The sequence below is a fragment of the Procambarus clarkii genome, chromosome 44 (assembly GCF_040958095.1).
Source record: "Procambarus clarkii isolate CNS0578487 chromosome 44, FALCON_Pclarkii_2.0, whole genome shotgun sequence".
NCBI lineage: Eukaryota > Metazoa > Arthropoda > Malacostraca > Decapoda > Cambaridae > Procambarus > Procambarus clarkii.
The window spans coordinates 14,024,481-14,050,486 of record NC_091193.1 but is presented as its reverse complement, the minus strand read 5'-3'; the positions used below and the strand labels follow the sequence as shown (position 1 = coordinate 14,050,486).

The window sequence follows — 26,006 nt, the reverse complement described above, 5'->3', positions numbered from 1 at the left end:
ATTTTGTCATGTCACCATTTTTCATGTTAAAACGAAATAGATTCTTGGTTGCAATATTTACTTCTGACATCTGCACTTAAACTCAGGGCTTGTCTTTACAAAATCGTGAGTTTAAACTCTGCACATTGATCTCAAACTGACACTTTCCAAGTTTTACTAGTAAAGAATTTTGTAAATATTGTTTGTAAACAATGTGAGAGAGAACAAGTTTTGAAAGATGAGACGGAGGCTTGAGGGGTCATACCGGCCCCAAGGGTCGTGTTAACAACCCAGGGATCATGCTTGCCCAGGGGTCGTGCTGCCCAGGAGTCGTGCTGACCCCAGGTACCATACAGGCCCAGGAGTCTTGCTGACCCCAGGTACCATAAAGGCCCAGGGGTCGTGCTGCCCAGGAGTCGTGCTGACCCCAGGTACCATACAGGCCCAGGGGTCGTGCTTCGCAGGTGTCAGTAATGGGTCTTTGCTGGCCCAGGAGTCATACAACCCAGGGTTTGTGATGACAAATAGGTCGCACTGGCCAATATGGTTGTAATGGCCTAAGTGTCGTAATGGCCCATGGTGCTCATAATACTCCAGGGGTCGAAATGCCCCCAGGGGGTCGTAATGGCCCAGGAGTCGTGCTGACCCAGTGCACAGCGCCACACCTCGTAGTGATTCATCAACTCATGAGTTGTCTATGCAACATAAATATCTAATCACAGATACTGCTAAGATGTACAATTTATATATATATATATTTGTATATATAGATATATGGACTGAGTTTATAACCATAAAAATAATGAATAATGCGAAAAATTTTATAAAAACATCATGAGCCAAGAAACCTTTGATGCAGAAGGAAATTATTAGTTTACTGCTTCTTTTCGTGGAGATAAAAAGATTTCTAGCATCCTAATATACAGTACATCTGGTAAATTAAAAAAAAAAACTTTGAAAATGCATCTTAGAAAATTATGGATTCTCAAGCACACGAAGCTCGATATATATAACCTTCCACCAAGCAAAATACACTGTTTGTAAAGTACAAGTTCAAAATACAAAATTAATTCTTCTGTGACAATTATCTACAGACTAAGGAGCGGCTCACAGAACGTAATTCACTTGGTCCTATAAACAAAATATTTGTATCTGTTCCATATATTATTATCTACAACTTCAATTTTGCACAGATTTATAAAACATGAGACTAATCATCACAATATTTCTCACGTGAACATACGAAATGCCCCAAGAAACACATAAAAGAAAAATTTACAAAAAAGAGGCACTGTTAATATAGCAGGGTGGGAGTCCCTAGTGAAGATGGGGAGAGTGGCTACGTCTGAGTTGGTTGGCTAAGTAAACTTCCAACACCCTCAAGGAAACTCCAACCACTCCCCCACTCCCTCCCCCAAACACACACACACACACACACATACGCACGCACTCACACGCGCACATACGCACCCACCCACCCACACACACACACACACACACCACACACACGAACGCAACACTCAACACAATTATGTGAGGGTCCTTTGCACATCCCTAAGGCAGGTGAACCGTCCGCATGTGGAGATAAATGCTAGAGCCAAATCTCTGAGAGTTGTAAAGATCAAGAGGCTATTATATATATATATATTTTTAACCCCCAGATATCGTTTATTAACAACGATTTGTTTTCACAGCACATATTATGTCCTTAAAAATTAACACACTTGGGACATCAGAGAGGCGAAGTTGTTTTCTTTGGTGCCCGTCATCCCTCAGCCTCAGCCATGTCCGTAGAAGAGCCGAGCGAGAGACAAGACACAGAGGCACACAGAGAACGTCCACTGAGAGGTGACGACCCTCAGGCAGCTGCTGCTACCTGTACCCTCCCTATTTTGGTGTTCAGTTCGCTCGTGGAAAGCGTCGGGGTACTTGTCAGCAAGTTCCTTTTCCAAGTCCCTTTCCATATCTAGCAACTCCTGTTCCAGTTCCTGATTTGGAGATTCGTCCACTCCGAAGGGGTCGTTTTCTACCCTCTCTTCAATTACGGGCATAAAGACATCAACATGATTGAACGGGTCGACGTCAATCCTCTCAATAGGTCTGGAATTGGTCTGGTCATCGAACATCACCTCCTCTTCCTCTTCTTCCTCCTCCTCTTCCTCTCCCTCCTCCATGTCGCTATTCGGGAGCAGGTGCCGGTTCTTGCCGCGTCCATTCTTCAACTTGCGCCTTTTGCTCTTCTTTCTGCGCTGCCTACACACGTTTTCTGACACCCACGACTCGGTGATGTTAGGGTACTCGTAGTCCAGTTTCTCTGCCTCCTGCAAAAGAATATAAAATAAAGATATTACTGAAAAATTCAACAGAATCTCTTTACGCAGAAAAGATTTTAGCCAATATAATGGTAGGACTTGGTTCTCAGTACTTGTAACTCGTAGGGCTTATTAACAGTACTCTCATTATCTGACAAATAGTACACAAAAGCTAGCCATCTAGTTCTAGTACTTGAAGGATCTGGCTCCCAGCATCCACTGAAACTGATTTACGAAACTTGTAAAATCTAACACTCAATATGGTTTCTACTATTCATCGGAGTTGGCTATGATTAGTATTAGTAATATGCATAGCAGAATCTAGCATTCAATACATGTAAAGTCCAGCTCAGAGATTGCAGGACACAGCACCCGATAACCCCAAGGCCTTGCATTCCGAATTACAGGAAGATATAGAACCTGTTCCCCAGCATATGGACACACACACACACACACACACACACACACACACACACACACACACACACACGCACACACACACACACACACACACACACACACACACACACACACACACACACACACACACACACACACACTCACACACACACACACACACACACACACGGGAGAGACTTACGGGAATGAGAGACTCCCCACGCCTCCAGCAGATGGGGTTGAAAGTGCCACTGTGAGTCGTTTGCTGGAAGTAGTCGAACTGATTCTTCCAGTCGTAGTTCATCAGTCGCCACTCCAACGACTTCCCTGCCAGCTCGATGGGCCGCCGGATCTTAATGGGGTCCGAGTTCCTGAGGGCGAGAGAGAGGGAGATACAAGTGGACACGGATCGTCTTGTATAATGGCTCACCCAATGTCAGTGTGTGTGTGTGTGTGTGTGTGTGTGTGTGTGTGTGTGTGTGTGTGTGTGTGTGTGTGTGTGTATGCGCACGTGCGTGTTCGCGAGCACAAGGTTGAGGGAATCCGTGTAACTTGAGGACAGGCAAAGTTTAGGGCAGCGTCAATAATAGGAGAAAGTTTCCTCCGGAAGCGTCTATATTAGACGAAAGTTTACTTAGAAACGTTTTTATTAAAAAGTAGTCTGTAAAGTTGTGCCTGTAACTGTGTAGACGTGAGCGCGCCTGTAACAGTACGTAGGTGACATGAGCGCGCCTGTAACAGTACGTAGGTGACATGAGCGCGCCTGTAACAGTACATAGTAGACATGAACGCGCCTGTAACAGAAATGAGTTTGCTCCTCGCTATCTAGAAGAACATTTAGATTGCATTAAGACATCTGTATTAAAAGGAAGATTACAAGAACAACTTAGGGAGGAATGTGTGTGTGTGTGTGTGTGTGTGTGTGTGTGTGTGTGTGTGTGTGTGTGTGTGTGTGTGTGTGTGTGTGTGTGTGTGTGTGTGTGTGTGTGTGTGTGTGTGTGTGTGTGTGTGCTCACCTATTTGTACTCACCTGTTTGTGCTTGCGGGGGTTGAGCTTTGGCTCTTTGGTCCCGCCTCTCAACTGTCAATCAACTGGTGTACAGATTCCTGAGCCTACTGGGCTCTGTCATATCTACATTTAAAACTGTGTATGGAGTCAGCCTCCACCACATCACTGCCTAATGCATTCCATCCGTTAACTACTCTGACACTAAAAAAGTTCCTTCTAACGTCTCTGTGGCTCATGTGAGTACTCAGTTTCCACCTGTGTCCCCTTGTTCGCGTCCCACCAGTGTTGAATAGTTTATCTTTGTTTACCCGGTCGATTCCTCTGAGGATTTTGTAGGTTGTGATCATGAGTGTGTGTGTGTGTGTGTGTGAGTGTGTATGTACTTTTTAAGGAAGGCTTATGGGTTGTATAGATGATGTATGAGGAAGGTTGGATGGGTGGGTTGATACCAGCAGGTATCTTGCATCTAAGTTTCTAGGGACAGATGTTTGCATGGCTTAGATTAATGGGTCTTCAGGACAGGACTGACCAATCCTTATAGTCAACCTAACGTTGCGATGATTTTGGGGCTCAACGTCCCTGCGGCCCGGTCCCCGATCAGGCCTCCTAGTTGCAGGACTGGTCAACCAGGCTGTTGGACGCAGTTGCTCGCAGTCTGACGTATGAATCAGAGGCTAGTTGATCAGGTATCCTTTGGAGGTGTTTATAGAGTTCTCTCTCTTGAACACTGTGTTGGGGGGTCGGCCAGTTATGCCCCTTATGTGTAGTGGAAGCGGGTTGAACAGTCTCGGGCCTCTGATGTTGATAGAATTCTCTCTCAGAGTACCTGTTGCACCTCTGCTTTTCAACGGGGGTATTCTGCAAATCCTGCCAAGCCTTCTGGTCTTTTGTGATGTTATTTCTGCGTGCAGGTTTTGGACCAGCCCCTCTAATATTTTCTTTGTGTAAATTATTATGCATCTCTCTCGCCTGCGCTCTAGAGAATAAAAAATATTGGCATTTTAATCGGTCCCAATAGCTTAAATTCTTTTCTGAGTGGATTCTAGCATAAACGATCTTTGCACGCTCTCCAGGTCAACAATTTCTCCAGCTTTGAAAGGGGCTGTCATTGTGCAACAGTACTCCACTTTAGAGAGCATTAGCGTCTTGAAACGTATCATCATTGGTATAGCATCTCTAGTTTGAAAGGTTCTTGTTATCCAAGCTGTCATTTTTCAACAGTTGTCTATGAAATGAGAATGAAAAAAAGTACTGGAGCAAGTACAGTACCCTCGGGAACCGAGCACTCCAAGGTTAATGGTCCGGATTTTATTTTTGTTGACTATTACACATTGGGTTCTGTTAGTCAGGAAATTGTAGATCCATCTGCCTATTTTTCAGGTAATTCCTTTTGAACGCATTTTGTGCGCAATAACATCATGGTCACATTTGTCGAAGACTTCTGCAAAAGCCGTGTAAATTGAATACGCGTTTTGCTTGCCTTCCATGGAATCTAAGGCCATGCAATAGTTGTCTAGTAACTGCGGTAAGCAAGAGCGCCCTGTTCTGAAACCATGTTGTCCAGGGTTATGGTATTGCTGTGATTCCTTGTATTTTGTGATCTTACTTCTTCGCACTCTTTCAAAGATTTTTATGCCTCTGCCTTATTTCCTCCTTTATGGAGTGGTGCTATCTTTTCTGTTTTTAATGTCAGGGATAACGCCAGTATCTAGGCTCTGTCTCCAAAGAATGTGAAGGACCAGCGATTTTTTTTTATCTCCGCTGGAGCGATATCAGACACCCAAATTTTTCATAACCAGTAAACTAGGTTTACGAAGAACACAAAAAACGCACAATTGGTTCACTTTTTGCAACATCCTAAACACGTATTTCCTGTTAAATAACAACAATCAGTGAAGTTTACAAGCTTGACATGGGTTAATGAGCACAAAGCAGGCAACAAGAGATGGGACACGAGTAATGATGACCGGGAGTCCTCTAGGCTCAACCACCCCTGTCAAGCACACTGGCAGCCTTCGAGTTCCACTGCCCCCGTCAAGCACACTGGGAGCCTTTGAGTTCCACCACCCACGTCAAGCACACTGGGAGCCTCTGGATCAGCGACTCTCCCGTCCCCGGTAGAGATTGATCAGCACTGTTCTCATGCTGCAACCATCACGTTGTCTTGGAAGAGCTGATGTGGGGAAGGAAGGAATGAGGGAGTGAATGAGTGAGGTGCAGGAAGACTGGGGGAATGGAGGGAGGGTGGCAGGGACTTAGGAGGGGCTAGGGTGGAGTGGGCCGTGGGTTAGGGGCTCGAGTGGAATGGGAGCGAGGGATGGGTACAAAAAAAAATAAGGATGGGAGGTCTCTCTCTTGATGGGCGGGTTCTTTTTCATTTGTTACAATCTTTTAGAGAGCTGCAACACGGTGACTTTCGGGACCAGAGACCATTAAAAAATGACTTCTATTGGATGCGAAGGGGATTATTATTATTATTTTTTGTGTGTGTGTGTGTGGTACTGTCGTTAGCGTTACATGCGCTGGTACATGTGTGGGGTACTATCGTTAGCCGCATACACATGCTCATACTCCTAAAATTATAGTAGACATATAGCATCTATTGGCTCAGTCGTATGAAAATGAACTGTAGGATCCTGGAAAAATTCACATTTTGTATTATGTACATGTAGGTATAGGCATACCTATTAGTGTTGAAATTAAATTAATTTAAATTAAATTAATATATAAAATAAAATTATATCTATGTTCGCTAATAGCCTCGACCTCCAGAAAGAAGTCAGTATACTTATTACACTCACTTAAAACGAGAACTTCAATTTTTATGATTCATCATCATCATCTGGTTTGATCAGTAGCTTCTAGTTCTCTTGTTGCACCGGCTAAGCGTTTCCTTCTTATCTGAACTGTGTCAATATTCCCCTAGAATCTTAAACGTCGCAATCATCTCCCCCGTGCCAAACCGGCGTCTCTTAACTGTGATGTATTAAGCAGGCGATGAGTCACAATAACGTGGCTGAAGTATGTTGACCAGACCACACACTAGAAATTGAAGGGACGATGACGTTTCGGTCCGTCCTGGACCATTCTCAAGTCGATCCCTACCAGTACGTTTGTTTACATACACAGCAAATCACCAATCTCAATCCCTATGCCAAATTACAGCGAATTGCTGTTGTCTATTTAATGCGGCGATAGAAAATATTTTTGGACATTGAGACGCTCGATCTGGAGCCTCGGGAGAATAGAAATGTTCTATTCGAGAGAATTACTTGATGCTTAGGAACACGGCGCAAGGTAAATTTCCCCCAGCAAGGAATAATTCACAAAAGCCATTACCCCTAACGTGGCTGGGTTTTAGTGAGTGTGATACATGTTCCAATTACAGATTTTACCCCAGTGTCACGGGGACACTGACGGCATTAGTGACGGAAGGCTTCAGATTCCTTTGGCTAGATAAATCATATTCCAACCATGTCTAATTTATTGTGTTCTTAAGATTTGTGTTTATATATATAATATATTATGCAAGAAAAATGATGAAATGGAGAAAATAGTCTTAGGGCTTTAGGTGTGGCCCTGTGTGTGTGTGTGTGTGTGTGTGTGTGTGTGTGTGTGTGTGTGTGTAAGGGCGGGAGGCGGGAGGCAAGGTGTGGATGTAGTGTGAAGTAGAGGTAGAGTGAGGATACTCACGCTGACAGCTCCTCGATACCCAGGGAGTGAAGCACGGTGTTGAGGGAGGGCTTGGAGTGGCAGAGAGAGAGGTCCACTCGGGGCCAGTAGAAGAGGTAGGAGAGGCACATCTCATCTCGTGTTTTGAAGCCTCCTAAGGTGATGCTCGACCGCTCCCGGCTGTTGTACGTACACTCGCCTATAAGGTGATCACCCTGGCAGAGGAGGGAGGGAGGAGGAGGCATATTAGGTTATGAATTATTGTTTTATGTATCTAGTAAATGAATGATTGTTTTACATATCGAGTAAATGGATGATTGTTGCACATATCGATTAAATGAAGCCAAGCCAGACAAGGGTAGCGGGAATTATTACCTCCTTGTCTTGTCCCAAATACCAAAATAGTCAAAGAAATCATATATAAAAGACCTCATTCATAATGGGTTGAACATTTATTATTTTAGTTTACTCAAAATTTCAGGACATAATTTATATAATTGAACTGATGTAAGCCTGGTTTACAATCAGATCTACTCTGAGAATAGGCCTTACTCTGACGGGAAATAGAGATACGACTTAAGAACGGCAGACATCAAACATTAAGAAGTCCCACAGATCTTCTCCCAAGCTATGTCAAGGAAGAAACTTGGCTGTAAATGTCCAGGTGATTAGACTAAGAAGGATGTTGAGGAACTGAAAAATATTTTAAGAGGTATTTAAGCCAAATCAAAAAGAAATAAATGAGTAATCAAAATTAACAGAAATAATAAAGGAGTAACCCCCATGCACCAACTTGATTGTTGTTGTTAAAGATTCGCTACCTGGAACAAAGTTCCAAGTAGCACGGGCTATGGTGAGCCCGCAGACCAACTTGATGCAGCATAGTTGTGCTGAGGTAAAGTAAGTATGAGGAGACAGTGCTATGCTATTATATCTATAGCACTTAGAAGGGATGTGAGGATCAGGAGCTGGGATGTGAGGACCAGGAGCTGGGATGTGAGGACCAGGAGCTGGGATGTGAGGACCAGGAGCTGGGATGTGAGGACCAGGAGCTGGGATGTGAGGACCAGGAGCTGGGATGTGAGGATCAGGAGCTGGGATGTGAGGACCAGGAGCTGGGATGTGAGGACCAGGAGCTGGGATGTGAGGATCAGGAGCTGGGATGTGAAGACCAGGAGCTGGGATATGATGACAGTGATAAGGTATGGTGTATATATTTGTGGAGAGAGATATAAAAGGGGGGTCAAGAACACTCCTCAATTGGATACAACAAAGCCAATGAGACCAGAGAAAGTCTTGAGCCAAGGATGCTAAAGTAAGCTGAGAAGAGCCTTTGCAAACCACTAACGAAGCTCTGCAATACCTCGCCGACCGCAAGGGCTCCGGATACCTTTAAGCTTCCCTGCGTTATACGCTAAACTGCATAAAAGTATTAGTGTGGGGGTTTACCCTGAAAGGGTCCTAAGAATAGACCAGCAAAACACACGTAAAGAACAACATTGGCAACAGAGAACAAGAATGGCTTAAGTGAAGGTGAATGTCGACAGACTAGCCTAATATAGTATCTTCGCTCGCACGATTGAACCCGGATTCATAAAGCAGTTACGCAAGCACTTACAAACCTGTACATCTTTTCTCAATTTTTGACGGTTTTGTTTACAATTATAGTTAATGAGCTCCGAAGCACCAGGAGGCTGTTTATAACAATAACAACAATTGATTGGGCAGTTTTCATGGTTGTAAACTGATTAATAAATGTAAACCAAAGCCCTCAAAAATTGAGGAAAGATGTACACGTTCGTAAGTACTTGCATAACTGCTTAATGAATCCGAGTCCAGGTGTCAAACAGTCGGCAAAGCGTACCATTCAGCGATAATCACAGACTAATAAAACTGAAAATCCCCGTTCGGCATGCCTGAGAGATCCTTCAGAGTTGAAGGAAGAATCCCACAGGTCGCTGTTTCCAGTTGATGGGCGAGAGTTGACGATCAGCTTAACGACAGAGAATGACTGTAGAATGTTACAGAGGAACACTTGGACAGGAAACGAGAATAATTCAACAGGTGGGGCCTTGAGCAGGAGTTCAAGCCCAACATAGTTAATATACAAGGACACACACTTACCGGGAGGACGGTGCGGGGAATCTTCAATGCTCGATATTCCTGGTAGTTGAAGTCATAGTTGTTGTCCTGGGCGATGGGCTCTAGCTCCCGTCCCTGGCGCAGGTGGCGCACGCGCACTTTCCTGCCCAGTAGGTGGGTGTGAAGGATCACAGCGAACACGTTGATGCCTGGAGGGAAAGGAAGGTGGGAAACGATCAGGAGAAAGCGCCAAGACATTACAACTTAGGAAGGAGAGAGAGAGAGAGAGAGAGAGAGAGAGAGAGAGAGAGAGAGAGAGAGAGAGAGAGAGAGAGAGAGAGAGAGAGAGAGAGGGAGGTTGGATGACTCGGGCCAAGAACAAGCCAAAGCAGGTAGATAGATACGAGACCTTGACATAGAAACACCACATTGATATATAGACTTTGATTCATGATACAGTAACCAGCATTACCTTGTGAGATAGTGCAAGTTTCCAGAGATTGTTTTCAGTGATTGTTTTCTTTTGATAAATTGATTAGCAGAATGAGCACTAATTAGTGGAGTTACCATATACATTGGGTAATGTTGTCATATATGCAGTAACTCCTTATGTATTTCAATATTTCTGTAACAAAGAATACTTAAAGTTTGGTTATGTTTTCGATTTCAACTGAATCCAAACTACAGAGAAGTAAAAGAAAAACAAAATTATATTAGTGAAACAAAATTGAACATTTAAAATGTTTCAGAAGTGTGATGGCACAGAGAGAACATGTTAGTAACATACAAGATCCAAAACTTAATTGAAGTACTGTACAGAAAGAAACAATGTTCGAAGTGAGGAACAACAGATCGAGGAATCGTAGACGGAAACTAAAAATACAAATGAGCTACATAAATGTCAGAAACTAATGTATGACATGTCTTATCTTGAGGTTATCTTGAGATGATTTCGGGGCATAGCGTCCCCGCGGCCCGGTCCTCGACCAGACCTCATTTAAGTTACACACACCCAGGACGCAGCTCGTAGCAGCTGTCTAACTCCCAGGTACCTAATTACTGCTAGGTGAACTAATCAGGGTGAAAGAAACTCTGCCCATTTGTTTCCGCTTCCACCGGGAATGGATCCTGGAACCTCAGGACTACGAATCCGAAGCGCTGTCCACCCAGCTGTCAGGCCCCGTATATTGTCTGACATAAACGTCAATAATTACTTCCTTGACGTAACGAGTGAACCGGAAGTGTACGTTTAATAGGCTAGATGAAGAAGCTGTAAAAGAAAATATTAAATTTCTAATGTAAAAATTATGAAGGAGTGAAGAGTCATTGTATTAAATTATTATTAATTGTACACTCGTAGAAGGGGGGGAGGCATAAACCCTGCTATTCCACCTGGCAATCACATCTAGATATTCACGCGCTCGCAAACACACCACACACACACACACACACACACACACACACACACACAAACACACACACATACACACCCACACCCCCCCACCCCCCCACACACACACACACACACACACACACACACACACACACACACACACACACACACACACACACACACACACACACACACACCCACACACACACACACACACGCCTCCAGCAGCTGTCTAGCTGTCAAATAAAACACCTCTCATTAGAGGGGAGAATGGCGATCCCTTAGGCCCTTCCTACACAACACAGAATATCATCTTTCCCTCAACCTGAACTCTACCCCTGCTATCTCTACTTTATATACCCCCCATCTTCCCTCTATATTCACCCTAACTTACACTTCCTATCTCTACCAAGACGAAAATTATTCCTTACTTGCACATCTCCCCTCGATCCTACATTTTTTTTCCCCGTACCATACACGCCTATCCTCTCTCCCTTTTCTCTATATCCTATATTCCTCACATTCTTTCCCCTGCGGTGACCCGTCTCTTCTCACCACAGCCTCTCTACTACCCTGTTTCTCCTCCCTGCTTCATTTTACCCAATATTTCCCCCTTATTCCATTTTCCCCTCGATACATTCTCCAAAACATCCCCTGCAGCTTTGTTCAATTTACCCTATAGTCCCTAACCAACAGCTTATCCACAATACCCACTCTTCGTACAAGCCCTCTCTTGCCAGGAGCCCTCTTCCTCTTGCCAGGAGCCCTCTCCCTCTTGCCAGGAGCCCTCTCCCTCTTGCCAGGAACCCTCTCCCTCTTGCCAGGAGCCCTCTCCCTCTTGCCAGGAGCCCTCTCCCTCTTGCCAGGAGCCCTCTTCCTCTTGCCAGGAGCCCTCTTCCTCTTGCCAGGAGCCCTCTTCCTCTTGCCAGGAGCCCTCTCCCTCTTGCCAGGAGCCCTCTTCCTCTTGCCAGGAGCCCTCTCCCTCTTGCCAGGAGCCCTCTTCCTCTTGCCAGGAGCCCTCTCCCTCTTGCCAGGAGCCCTCTCCCTCTTGCCAGGAGCCCTCTTCCTCTTGCCAGGAGCCCTCTCCCTCTTGCCAGGAACCCTCTCCCTCTTGCCAGGAGCCCTCTTCCTCTTGCCAGGAGCCCTCTCCCTCTTGCCAGGAACCCTCTCCCTCTTGCCAGGAGCCCTCTCCCTCTTGCCAGGAGCCCTCTTCCTCTTGCCAGGAGCCCTCTCCCTCTTGCCAGGAGCCCTCTCCCTCTTGCCAGGAGCCCTCTTCCTCTTGCCAGGAGCCCTCTCCCTCTTGCCAGGAACCCTCTCCCTCTTGCCAGGAGCCCTCTCCCTCTTGCCAGGAGCCCTCTTCCTCTTGCCAGGAGCCCTCTTCCTCTTGCCTGGAGCCCTCTTCCTCTTACCAGGAGCCCTCTCCCTCTTGCCAACAGCCCCCACCATCCCACATTGACCGTTCTGGGGTTGGGTACAGAGGGATTATATGATAGTCTTCCGATGCCTTAATATGTCGAGGGAAAGCCGCTACAGCAGGCTCTTCATTGATGGAGGAATCAATGGCCGGGCTTTTGTAATTTCTACATCAGACTGCGTGAAGGGCTGCCCAACAACAGTCTGATCGACCAGTCTATCAACCACGAGGGTCTGGTTGGAGATCTGGACACGAGACCATTGATCCCCGGATACAGGTAACCTGCTGAGGTGGTCTTCTCTTGGTGGAAGTAGCAGATCGCCCTCCAATTATTATCAAAGAGTGTGTTGTCCCCTCTTCTCTATAGCATAACAAGCCATCTGGGTGTTAATAATGTTGAAGCTGAACGCCAGTACCTAGAGTAATCGGCGCTGCAGGGACCTAAGAATGTAATTCTCGGCCCTGATAATATTATGGCTCTTGCCCAACACTTTGTCAAACAGCTTAGTCGAGCAAGCAAGGAGTTACTTACAATTGACGTGACTAACTGTGACGTGCTTGTGCCTGAAGCTGGGCACGGGAATAATGAAATTATCAGTTATGGAGTCTAAGTTTGTCTCTTCTAGATTGCATCCCATATTCGTCCCCGAATGCATGATAGAACTTGATGAGGGTTGAGCCAAATCATGTGCTCATAAATAAAAAATTGATTACCATCTTGGATTGCCTTTGAGCAGCCTGAGGAAAACTGTGTTCTTGTTATAGTTGCTGGTTCTTGTTATAGCTGTCCGTGACATAGACGCGTCGCATTATGACAGTTTGATCCCCGACTGTCGAAGTGGTTAGGCACCGCTCAGTCACTCCGTCCTCTTATTCCAACTCTACTCCAATCCTCGTGTCCCTGCTAAGTGCTAAGTACTCATACCAGTTTTAATTCGTTCTGATAATTCTCTGACCTTGGCTCTCCTGCTCTCCTGGTAGCCTTAAATTGGTCAAGTGATAACTTGGTGACAACTTCAACTTTGTGTATTTTTGTCGAATTCTGGCATGTAGCTACAGGTTCTCTGCCTTTCCTCGCTGCAATTTCTTTCACTGGGTGTCTTCATCAAGTTGTGCAAGAGCTCTTCTACTTCCAAAGAGTATTTGCGTTGGCCAAGCACCAGTATCCTCCCACGGGCCAAGAGTAATTCTCCCGCTGGTGAAGTCTGCTTCCGGCCAAGTGTTTTTTTCCGCTTGGCCAGTTATTACACATTCGCACTGGCCACAAACCCTCTCTTTGTTTACATACAGCATGAAATTTATTCACCACGATCGACCCGGGGGCGTGAAATAAACTGGATGGAATTAAGAACAATTATTCTCCTTAAGAGACTCATTTGTTCGCTCGTCTGGGGGCTCCCGTACCCCCTTCTGCCGTCTTTAACGATTAAGACCTCTCGGCAAGTTACTGACTGCCGCCCTGTCTGTTGGACTCTTGAGCATATGGTAATGTGAGATAACAATGGTTGCCGGGCCACAGATGGTCGCTACCTCGTCTCTATATATCTTCAGGAAACTGCATATATATATATATATATATATCCAAGTTACATATACTTAACCGAGTCTAATTTAAGCGGCATATCGGTCGACTAGAACACCCGGCATAAGATGCAAGTATAAATTAGCTCAACAACACACCAATTACATCAACACAAGGAAAACAACCGCTTCATTCATTGGCACAACACTTTCCCAACAACAACAACCATATCATCCACCACAACATGACCCAACCACCATTCACAGTACAACCACAACTCATCAACCTCCTCCCCTCCCCCCCCCTAGCACCCCGTTTCCGCCACCCTCTCGCTACTAACTATCCACTAGACCCCAACACAATATGCTGTTTTGCTAAGCCAATTTGCTTTTGCTGTCAACACCACGAACACAATAATTTGCCGACACAATGAAAACAATTTGCCTCTTTCTCTACCCCCCTAGTCTCTGTCTCTGTCTCTCTCTCTCCCTCTCCCTCTCCCTCTCCTTTTCCCTCTCTCTCTCTCTCTCTCTCTCTCTCTCTCTCTCTCTCTCTCTCTCTCTCTCTCTCTCTCTCTCTCTCTCTCTCTCTCTCTCTCTCTCTCTCTCTCTCTCTGCGCCTGCCCCTTTTCCCTTCCGAAATTCTCACAACACAATTTACCTCTTCATTAGATCGCTGCAATTCCTGTGTGTTGACTGGCAGACCGTGTGTGTTGTGGGAGCCAGCCACCACACTGCTGGGGAGTTTGGTAGTTTCGCACGCGCGTGCACACACACCACACACGCGCGTGCGCTCCGTGACACATGTTGCTCGTTCCCCATCATATTTTGCCGGGGCAAAGGGAGCTAGAAAAGATCATTACTGCTCCTCTATTTACTCTCGCTTTTCTCATCTCATTCTGTTAATGACATTTTCTCTATACATTTGGCTTCCTCTTTCTTCTTAGTTTAGTCAGAGGAAGCTAAATATGAAGAGTAAATACTGTTAAATGAAGGATTGAGATAAGAAAAGATAGAAAAATTTAATATCATTAATCCTCTTTTCTGCTTCCTCTTAACACAGCAAAGATATAATGGCTAACAGGCAACATAAGAGAGAGAGAGAGAGAGAGAGAGAGAGAGAGAGAGAGAGAGAGAGAGAGAGAGAGAGAGAGAGAGAGAGAGAGAGAGAGAGAGAGAGAGAGAGAGAGAGAGAGCAGCCCATCTTCTAAGATTTCCCAACGTCACGAAAACGGTCAAATTAACGTCCTCTCCAAACTTATCAGAGGACCCAAAACAGAAAACGGGACGGTACGTCACTAGCGCGAGCCCGCTTCCATTTTCTAGTACGACAATTTTTGGTCTTCTGTAACGCGTACGAGCGGAAAGCGACGTTCATTGTGGGGAGAGGGGAAGGGGAGAGGGGAAGGGGAGGTGGGTTACCAAAAGCAAGAAGGAAGGCTTAGGTACAGAAACCAACAGGAAAATCAGTGCACAAAACCGACAGGAAGATCAGTCCACAAACCCAACAGTAAGATCATTGCACAAACCCAACAGTAAGATGAATGCACAATAACAAGAAGGTCAGTACTCACCAGTGGTGGGCAAGGCAGCCTGGGTACACTCCGCTACACAGTGGCCCTCAGACAGTACAGTCCGTTGTCGTGGGGGAATGAGGTGTTTCCAGCTGGGTTCCAGACCGATGCTCAGTACACCTATGAAGAGAACACCACACCCTGATTACCGAACACACATTTGCAATTACGACTACTCTTCATATTACAAACTCTATACTTTGAGTAGATATAATTACACTATGTAAACGTTCATTAGTGCTATATTAACATTAAAACCTTTAGTAATGTATAATAATTTGTAGTCGTTAGTCATTTTAACTGTAGAGGTAGTGGAGCAGATATAGTGTGTTCAATGAGTGTGTGTATTGTTATGTGTGTGTTCTAATGTTCACTTTCCTCCGGCTTCGTTGTACGTTCTACCATCAAATTGTTCAGTATATTTGGGGTTTCATTGCATTATGGTGAGTTGCAGTTTGTAGTGTACGGTGTTGCATGCAACGTCCTTCTTGGCTATGATGAAGCTTCAGGATATTTACTACAATGTTCAGTTTTTTATTGGAAGAATTTATGCAATTTAAGCTGTATAAAAATAATGTTCAATGGAAGTGTAATTGAAAATGTAAAGGGGGGTGAGGTGGATTGTAAATGGGGATGCAAGTGAGGGGTTGTAAATGGAGTATGAATGGGGAGGGGGTGTAAATGGAGAATGAATGGAAGTGAAAATGGCATATGAAAACGGAGGCATAACAGGAGGCACACAGGGGGGGGGGGGAGGGGGGGGGAGGGGGGGGGGGAGAGAGCCCATCAGGTCATCGGTCTGCGTGTGAAGGAGGGGTCCAAGAGCTACAGCAACTCCACAACCCTCCAGAATATTAATATCTCAATACTGTGTGATGTGTGTAAATATCTGAACACGTATTGAACGATTGTGTGTAAATATCTGAACACGAATTGAACGATTGTGTGTGTGTAAAAATCTGAACACATTGTCCTTACTGAACGGTGTGCGAGGTGCTTGAGCTGCCTCATCATTTTGTGTGTGTACTTATCCTTCAGTAAACGAGTTTAAATTCCCATTTCCTCAGCTCCGTCATCGCTAGGTGAATGACGTGCGTTCTTAAGTCACAATAAATGTATACTAATATAGACACAGCTGCTTACTAAGTTGGGGAGGGGGGGCGGATGTAGAGAGAGTGGCATTTGCGTAACGGGACCTCGACGTATGGTCCATACCTACCTGTCAAAAAGCGTATGGAGATACAGACTTGCTTCGTAACTTACATGAATTTCGAGAAACTCGACTCGACGATCCGACTCCTCACGAGAAGAGTTTTACCTACTTACCGGGGGTCACATTTCACAGCTGATGGCGTCCCATTAATCTGACCTGCGTCCCTGTAACGCAATTCCGGGGCGATGGGATGGGGGGGGGAGGGGGTGGAGACTGACAATGCGCTTACCTGCATCGTAGTAACGTAATTCTGGGGTGTAGATGATGCGTATCCCAGACTCGTCCTTGAAGGTGTGGCTGTTGGGGTTGTCGTAGTGCACCTCCAGCATGTAGAACTTGGGCCCCTTGGGAGTTAATGGGTAGCCAGCTTCAGGGGGCAGTGATAACCCCTAGAGAATGAATGGGAGAAAGAGCAGACAATTTTAATTATATATATATATATATATATATATATATATATATATATATATATATATATATATATATATATATATATATATATATATATATATATATACACTGGGTAGGAATGATCCGAAGCTGGTACCAACACCCCCAGCCCGAGGGGCAGGCAACATCAACAGGATCAGGTACTACTAATGGAGTTCAAATGCTAATTTGGTCAATTGACAGTGGGGTTGAGGGCGTGCGAGATCCCTCTCTCAGGTTATATCAGTGCCCATTTATATTTTAGTGGGACGAAAGGGAGCCCTCCTTTAACATTTGGGTTAAATCCTATAACCGCGACAACATCTGCCCTCAGAGACTTCATGACAACCAAAAAGTACAAAATTGAATCAGAGCGATTGAATGAGAAATTGGTGGACTTAAAACCCTTCCCCCCTCCCCCCCCCCAACAATCACGAGAGTTGTTGATTACTGTAACCTTGCTGGGTACAGGAAATGTATATGTTTATCTCTCAGAATGTTCGGTAATATGTTTATTGTTTGTGATATGTGTCTATGTATGTATTAACACGATGTACTGAACGGGGTGAGAATAGCTTGAGCTACCCCATCCCTTTGTGTGTATTTTACCTCAATAAACTTATTTCAATTTCAATTTCAGTTTTAATTTCAATTGCTGGTTATAGTAATTCTGAATACAGTCCAAGACTGGAATTGGCATCGAAAATTTAGGCGCACATCTCGGTGTATGTGTCCATTATTATATTTATACATTCGTCATGTTGTATTATATTAAAAATACTGTCCAGTATATTCATATAAAAATACTGAATTAGATTACTCGAAATTATATTATGTATTTATAGCTTTTTATATCACATTACTTGAATCGCATTTTATATTAAATTATATACTACAATGTAATACATAAAAAGTATATCATATAATATATTATAATCACAATATAAAATAGACTTGAATACAACTCGTTCAATTATAATTTCATATTAATTTGTATGACATTTCAATGCAATTTATATTTTAAGTGATATTCGTATTGTACATTACTAGGAGAGAAACCCTCCCCCCCCCTCCTCACCCTGGGAGACAGACCATCTGTGAGGGGTGGGGGATAGGCTGAGGGGGAGGGGAGAGAGGGGAGAGAGAAGATGAGGGAGAGGGGAGAAAGGTGAGGGAGAGATTGAGAGGTAGAACTGAGGATTATCGGACATGGAACTAGTAAGCCACCGGGGCTATTTAGCCACCGGGAAAATAGGTAGCTACAAGGAGTGGTAACGGGGCTAGATAGCCACTGGGGAAATAGGTAGCTACAAGGAGTGGTAACGGGGCTAGATAGCCACTGGGGAAATAGGTAGCTACAAGGAGTGGTAACGGGGCTAGATAGCCACTGGGGAAATAGGTAGCTACAAGGAGTGGTAACGGGGCTAGATAGCCACTGGGGAAATAGGTAGCTACAAGGGGTGGGGACGGGGCTAGATAGCCACTGGGGAAATAGGTAGCTACAAGGGGTGGGGACGGGGCTATTTAGCCACTGGGAAATAGGTAGCTACAAGGGTTGGGGACGGGGCTAGTTAATCTTTAAACACCTCGTTCTACAACATAATGCACACACGACACAAATTATTGCCCCCTTGGTATATGCCGGGAATTATAAATAAAATAACTCGAATATTTTAAATGTGTTTTGAAATTAGAAACTCTGAATTGTTGTTCCTTATTTTTATTCGGCGGGTTTGTTATTGTGTTGGCGAAGAAATTATTGTACGTTTGTGTTAAGTCCCTCTTCTCTTCCCCCCCCCCAAGCTGTTGTGGGGGGGGGGACTGTTGTGAGGGGACTGTTGTGGGGGGCTATTGTGGGGAGACTGTTGTGCGGGGAGACTGTTGTGGGGGACTGTTGCGGGAGACGGTTATGAAAGGGAGATTTGTGAGAGCAAGAGATAGGAAGAGAGGCAGCTGTCTCTCTCTCTCTCTCTCTCTCTCTCTCTCTCTCTCTCTCTCTCTCTCTCGAGTGAGAGAGAGAGCCATGATGGAGAGGAAGAGAGAGAAAGAGCTATAATGGAGAAGAACAGAGACAGATGTGAGAGTGAGTAAGGGAAAGAGAGACAGCTGTGGGTGAGAGGTAGATCAAGCCAAACCAGCAGCACTGTCCCCCTCCCCGTCAGACACAAACCCAAATTCTCTTACATATAGTAATGTGTGCCCTTCTTCAATGCTATGGCCACCCGGAAGTAAAAGGCCTGTCGCTTGCCATTTTGCTTCTGTGTCATTCTATAAAATGTTCTTTGTTGGGGAATATGGAATAATTAAAAATATGGAAAGTTCTTTAGTCTCCACGACCTGTTTTTTTAAAGACACGAAAGAAAAACAGAGTTGCAAGCTGCTAGAAAGAGGCGAGCTTGAAAATTACAGTTTGAGAGCCTTCCGTTGAGCTTATTGAAGGGATGGGAGATAAGGATGGGGTACCTCTCTAAGTCTAAATGATAGGTATATACAACCCGTCCTCTTACAAATAACGTCGCTTTTCGCTCATATGCGTGCTATGGCCAAAAAGTGGACGTAATTTTAAATGAAATCGGCTCACCAAAGTGATGTGTTTTCCTGTTTTCTGTTTGAGTCCTCTGGCTTACTCGGAAAGGTTAGGAGAGGAAACTTTCAAATAACATTTTTTATGACATTTTGAAACTTAAGGAGAATTTCCTGCCCACCTAACCTTTCAGAGGACCCTTAACTTACTGTTTTTGGAAACAAAAATCCTAAATTTATTTTCATTTTTGTTTCATTTTGAAATTACGTCCATTATCCGCAATACGGGCAAATGGCCAAAAGCGACATAATTTTTAAGAGGACAGATTGTGATATCTGTCTATCTGTCTGTCTCTGTGCGCCTCTACACGTACCTCGGAGCCCACGGCCCAGGCCACTACAACATGGTTGCAGGTGAGCACCACGTGGGGAGTGTCAGCCTGGTAGCATCCGTGTCCAGCTGACGACGCCAGCACCTCGAAGTCCGCGTCCACCTCCGGGTTTAAATTACCAAGGTCCGTGCACTCGTACACGATCATGTGGTGCACGTACTGCTCGTTTCCGGCCGTGAACACCGGCTCGTACTGCAAGGGAACACAGCCAGTTTATTGAATCGTATTGAGGACGCGTGGATTATGAATGCGAAAGTGAAACTGTTAGTTAAAATTTGCGTGCATTCGTTGTGAAATATATATAAGTATTATTTGCATGGTCAAGCGCGCGCAAGTCAGTGCACGCACACGTCATAAAGAAAACACAGAAAAACGGGCGCACATTTTTAAAATGTCAACAAAACATAACGTATAATTTTTGTTTAATTCTGTCTTACCCTAATAACGTGATTCTTCTGGACGAGGTTGGGTCGCTTGAAGACCTTACACCAGTACACTGTGTCGCTGGTGGCCGCCACCTCTACACCAGGGTTGGTGAGCAACCAGGACCTGGTGAGTGGCGAATGGTGGTGGTGGTGGTGGTGCTGGCGCTGGTGGTGGTGGTAGTGGCCTCCGGGGTGTTGGGGAGGAGAGGGAGGGAGCCCTGAGGGAGAATCGGAGAAGTTGGGGGAGTGTTGAAGCGGCGGGTGTCTGCTGCTGCTGTAGACGGTGTTGGACGGGATCTTCTGTCCTCGCTCCAGCAGGAACATGGACTTGGCGCCCCTTCTGGAGGCGCCGTGGTAGTGCAGGCGCGGGCGGGGAGACTCCGGGTCCACGGGGTCGTCGGGGTGGTAGGCCCACAGCAGTCGTACCGTGTCGTTCTGTGCGTCGGGGAGAGAAAGACGGAATGAGTACCAGTGAGTGAGTACCGGTGAGTGAGTACCAGTATCAGCTCTTGAACTAAAGGAAAACTCATCCAGTTCGAAACACAAACCTCCGCTTGCCGCGAGTACAGTCACTTTAAACAAGAGAATCAACTAACCAGGTGCATAAGACTTTGAAAGTTATCTCCTTGAACAGTCGCCACCGCCACCAGCGACTGCTCAATCCAGAAATCACCTAATAGAACCCACAGGTGGATACCATAGTCACAAAAACAAGAATTAAACTCCGAAAGATACACTCACAAACCAGGTTAGTTAAACCTGTGGAGTTATAGCGATTTTCATTACACGAAAATCTAAGGGTCAGTGGCCGTAAATTTAGCTCTGATGTTTATTATCCAATTATGTACTTTATAAAAAAAATCATCGTGTAAGAGGCCTGGTCAAAGACCAGGGGCCAGATTCACGTAGCAGTTACGCAAGCACCTCCCCACTCCAAGCGGGGCTGGGAGGGGGAGGTAGGGGGGGAGGTGAGAGGGAACCAGCTGTGTGACGAGAGACATGGAAATGCGTTTTCATCCGATTTGCGTACTCGGTGATGCTCTCACGCGGTGGGAATGGGAGTATTGCTGATGAACATACGGGTGGGAATGGGAGTATTGCTGATGAACATACGGGTGGGAATGGGAGTATTGCTGATGAACATACGGGTGGGAATGGGAGTATTGCTGATGAACATACGGGTGGGAATGGGAGTATTGCTGATGAACACACGGGTGGGAATGGGAGTATTGCTGATGAACATACGGGTGGGAATGGGAGTATTGCTGATGAACACACGGGTGGGAATGGGAGTATTGCTGATGAACATACGGGTGGGAATGGGAGTATTGCTGATGAACATACGGGTGGGAATGGGAGTATTGCTGATGAACATACGGGTGGGAATGGGAGTATTGCTGATGAACACACGGGTGGGAATGGGAGTATTGCTGATGAACACACGGGTGGGAATGGGAGTATTGCTGATGAACATACGGGTGGGAATGGGAGTATTGCTGATGAACATACGGGTGGGAATGGGAGTATTGCTGATGAACATACGGGTGGGAATGGGAGTATTGCTGATGAACACACGGGTGGGAATGGGAGTATTGCTGATGAACATATGGGTGGGAATGGGAGTATTGCTGATGAACACACGGGTGGGAATGGGAGTATTGCTGATGAACATACGGGTGGGAATGGGAGTATTGCTGATGAACACACGGGTGGGAATGGGAGTATTGCTGATGAACACACGGGTGGGAATGGGAGTATTGCTGATGAACATACGGGTGGGAATGGGAGTATTGCTGATGAACACACGGGTGGGAATGGGAGTATTGCTGATGAACATACGGGTGGGAATGGGAGTATTGCTGATGAACACACGGGTGGGAATGGGAGTATTGCTGATGAACATACGGGTGGGAATGGGAGTATTGCTGATGAACATACGGGTGGGAATGGGAGTATTGCTGATGAACACACGGGTGGGAATGGGAGTATTGCTGATGAACATACGGGTGGGAATGGGAGTATTGCTGATGAACATACGGGTGGGAATGGGAGTATTGCTGATGAACACACGGGTGGGAATGGGAGTATTGCTGATGAACACACGGGTGGGAATGGGAGTATTGCTGATGAACATACGGGTGGGAATGGGAGTATTGCTGATGAACACACGGGTGGGAATGGGAGTATTGCTGATGAACACACGGGTGGGAATGGGAGTATTGCTGATAAACATTGTATTTTGTTTACACCTATCTCCCACATGCACTTAAAGATACATATACTATACACAGGCAAACACTCTCACTCACGAACATAGATCGATTTTCGGGCGAGCCAGAAGTAAATGGGCAGTCTCTTTTTTTCACTTAATGCTTCTGTTCACCCTCAGTAAGTAGGTATCGGAGATATAGTAAACAAGTGGAAGGAAGGGAAGGGAACTATCAGGAGAGCGCGCCAGGTAATTACGCCTATATAGCATATGGAAGGGATCCGGATAAGGATTTCGGATGGGACCGGGGTTAGGAATGGTAGCCAACCACTTCTGTAACAACCCGTTCTCGCACTTTCTTTAGGTCAAGATTGACTTATTAAGTTAGTGCATATGTGACATACTAATTTATTGTGAATATTTTAGTTTACCTTGAAAAGCTTCATAGAAAACACCGACCTTACCTACCTTCTTAGTATGTTAAGATAAGCATCTTATTGCTTCGTAATTACAATTATTACTTAACCAATTATAGGTATAGGTTAAGGAATAATTGTAATTACGAAGCAATAAGATGCTTATCTTAACATACTAAGAAGGTTAGATAAGGTCGTTGTTTTCTATGAAACTTTTCAAGGTAAACTAAAATATTCACAATAAATTAGTATGTCACATATGCACGTATTTAATAAGTCAATATTGACTATAAGAAAGTGCGAGAACAGGTTGTCTGTAAACACCAACCAATTAGTGGGGTGAACCAGAGGGGGTGGAAGCAGCCACACAGCTTCAAGAGTAAGTATGACGGAGTATCGCACAATTGGGTGATCTAAACGCGCCAGACCCAATAGATAGGAGTCGGGGCTGTGGAGCTGGCGCTCGCTTCACGACTCGCTAGACTCTGAGCTCTTCTTGGTCTTTCAAGAACTTGAAATTCTTCTTAAATCTGTACATGTTTAAGGAGTTGAAGATTGCGATAAAACATTTATACAACACTCTGCATCGTAGAACTGTTGTTTAAGGGTTCAAGATCACATAGTGTCATGCATATGACATGTTGGTTATTCAAATCAGTGTTGCAAGAATCCTACTGCTAACTTGCTCACTTGGTCTCGCATCTCTGCCGGAAGGAAACCTCAGCAGCGTGGGAGAGGAGGGAGGCTTCGCGATCACTAACCACAATCCTCAGACTTAAGGATTTATCCCTTTATCCTTCCTCTGCACCTCCCTTTCCCATGACCTCTCCCTTTTCCCATGGCCCTCCCTTTTATCATGACCCTCCCTTTTCCCCTCCCCATGCCCCACCCCCATTTCTTTGACTCCCCGTTTCTAGGAACCCCCGTTTTCAGTGACCTGTGCCTGGATGGGTTTCTGGGAGTTCTTCTACTCCCCAAGCCCGGCCCGGGGCCAGGCTTGACTTGTACTTGCGGCCAACAGGCTATTGCTTGAAGCGGCCCGCAGGTTGTTGCTTGGAGCGGCCCGCAGGCTGTTGCTTGGAGCGGCCCGCAGGCTGTTGCTTGGAGCGGCCCGCAAGCTGTTGCTTGGAGCGGCCCGCAGGCTGTTGCTTGGAGCGGCCCGCAGGCTGTTGCTTGGAGCGGCCCGCAGGCCCACATATCCACAACAGCCCGGTTGGTCCGACAATATTTCTTATACTCTCCGGGAGGATGTTGAACAACCGCGGACCTCTGATGTTTATACAGTGTTCTCTGATTGTGCATATGGTACCCTTCCTCTTCACTGGTTCTGGACCATCTGCTCCTATGATCCAACCACTTGGGCTGGACGGTAGAGCGACGGTCTCGCTTCATGCAGGTCGGTGTTCAATCCTCGCCCTGTCCAAGTGGTTGGGCACCATTCCTTTCCCCCAGTTCCCTCTCAAATCCTAATCCTGATCCCTTCCATGTGCTATACAGTCGTAATAGCGTGGCGCTCTCCTCATACTTCCCTTCTTTTTTCTATGAATCCCCCCCCCCCTTTTCCGTGATCCCTCATCCCTACCACATTTCTATGCCTCGGTCCCATAAGATCTCGGTAAAATGTCAGCCATATATTATTTACAGTGTCAGACCACAGTCAGTAAGACTCCAATCAGACATCTCTGGAGAGATTCTTAGCACCATTCTAACCTAGACCTCAGCCAGCCGTCCAGTCAGACCTCTGATTTCAGCCATACAGCCAGACGTCGGGCAAATAACACTTTTGCCAGTATTCTGCACAACGGAGAGAGAGAGAGAGAGAGAGAGAGAGAGAGAGAGAGAGAGAGAGAGAGAGAGAGAGAGAGAGAGAGAGAGAGAGAGAGAGAGAGAGAGAGAGAGAGAGAGAGAGAGAAAGAGTGCGGGTGTATCGGTAGAGAAACAAGATCTCTCCACATCCGTGATATCTCCTCTCAACACATTCTCACTCCCCTCCCCAGATATACCCCTCCCTTCCCCCCCCCCCCTCTCCATCCCCAATCTCCCGACTTCTCTCACTCATTTCTCCACTTTCTCGGGTATTTCCGAAGGGGGCAATTTTTTCCCAGCCTGGATTGGTTTTGTGTTTCAGCAGTACTCTTCCAGGGATGCTGAAGGAGAAGGGTGGTGACCGGGAGATGGGTAGGATGCCTGATTGAGGAAGCTGGTTGAGGAAGGGAAGGAGGCAAGCGGGGAGGGAGAGACGAGAGATGCAGGTAAGTTTTGATCACCGGTTTATAGAATGGACACAAATTCCCTAGAACGTTTATAGAGACGTTAAGTTTCGTCATTTAATATACAAAAAATGCTATTGGTTGACTACAGAAGGAGGACAAAAGTAAATACCAGAAATTAGAACTCTTCTCCTATAAAGAGTTTAAGGAAGCTGATATTTACATTCTCTAGAAAGATGAATGAAAGACTTATATATAAATGAAGTATTCAAATCGCTCAAAGTGAATAGAAAATGGAATATTAACAAGATGTAATATGAAGAGGCACAAAATAAGAACGTAAAAACCTCTTGACCTATTCCAAACAGTGCCTAGCTGCATCCATTCCTCCCCTCCCCTCCCCCAAGTATCTGTTGAACGCATTTTTAAAGCTAGATTTACATTTATCCCCACGATGTTGACCGGCAACCTGTTACACTCATCTACTAACCTTTAGCCAAAGGAGTATACCCTTCCTGAACTTAAGCTTTTCCAGCATAAAGCCACTAATATGGGCTCTGAACTGGTCTTGATAGTTTCAAGAGCTTACTCATATCTCCCCTGATGGTTATGCTCATTATCTTGAATACCTCGATCATACCTCCCCTCGCCCTCCACCTCTCCAGGGAATGAAGGCCGAGCTCCCTTAACCGCCTCTCGTATGGGATCCAGGGATCAGTCTGGTCAACCTACGATGGATTTTCTCGAGGGATGAATCGAGGTTCACTCTATAATACGTGACCAAAGTTGGATTCCAGGTTCAAGTGGGACCCTCACCAGAGCCCAATACATTTA

The 26,006-nt window shown here is 45.5% G+C and overlaps 1 protein-coding gene across 1 annotated transcript in view; it reads right to left on the bottom strand.

Annotated features, from left to right (window-relative positions):
- Positions 1-1,130: 1,130 nt before the first annotated feature.
- Positions 1,131-26,006, bottom strand: part of LOC123745279 (DBH-like monooxygenase protein 1) — a 246,945-nt gene continuing 222,069 nt past the window's right edge. The window contains exons 6-13 of the mRNA XM_069300656.1: positions 20,350-20,772; positions 19,895-20,104; positions 16,798-16,957; positions 15,356-15,475; positions 9,496-9,662; positions 7,393-7,586; positions 2,893-3,061; positions 1,131-2,300 (exon numbers count right to left, since the gene is read on the bottom strand). Coding sequence (XP_069156757.1) covers positions 1,758-2,300; positions 2,893-3,061; positions 7,393-7,586; positions 9,496-9,662; positions 15,356-15,475; positions 16,798-16,957; positions 19,895-20,104; positions 20,350-20,772 — 1,986 coding nt within the window. The 3' untranslated portion in view covers positions 1,131-1,757. The remainder of the gene's footprint in view (positions 2,301-2,892; positions 3,062-7,392; positions 7,587-9,495; positions 9,663-15,355; positions 15,476-16,797; positions 16,958-19,894; positions 20,105-20,349; positions 20,773-26,006) is intronic.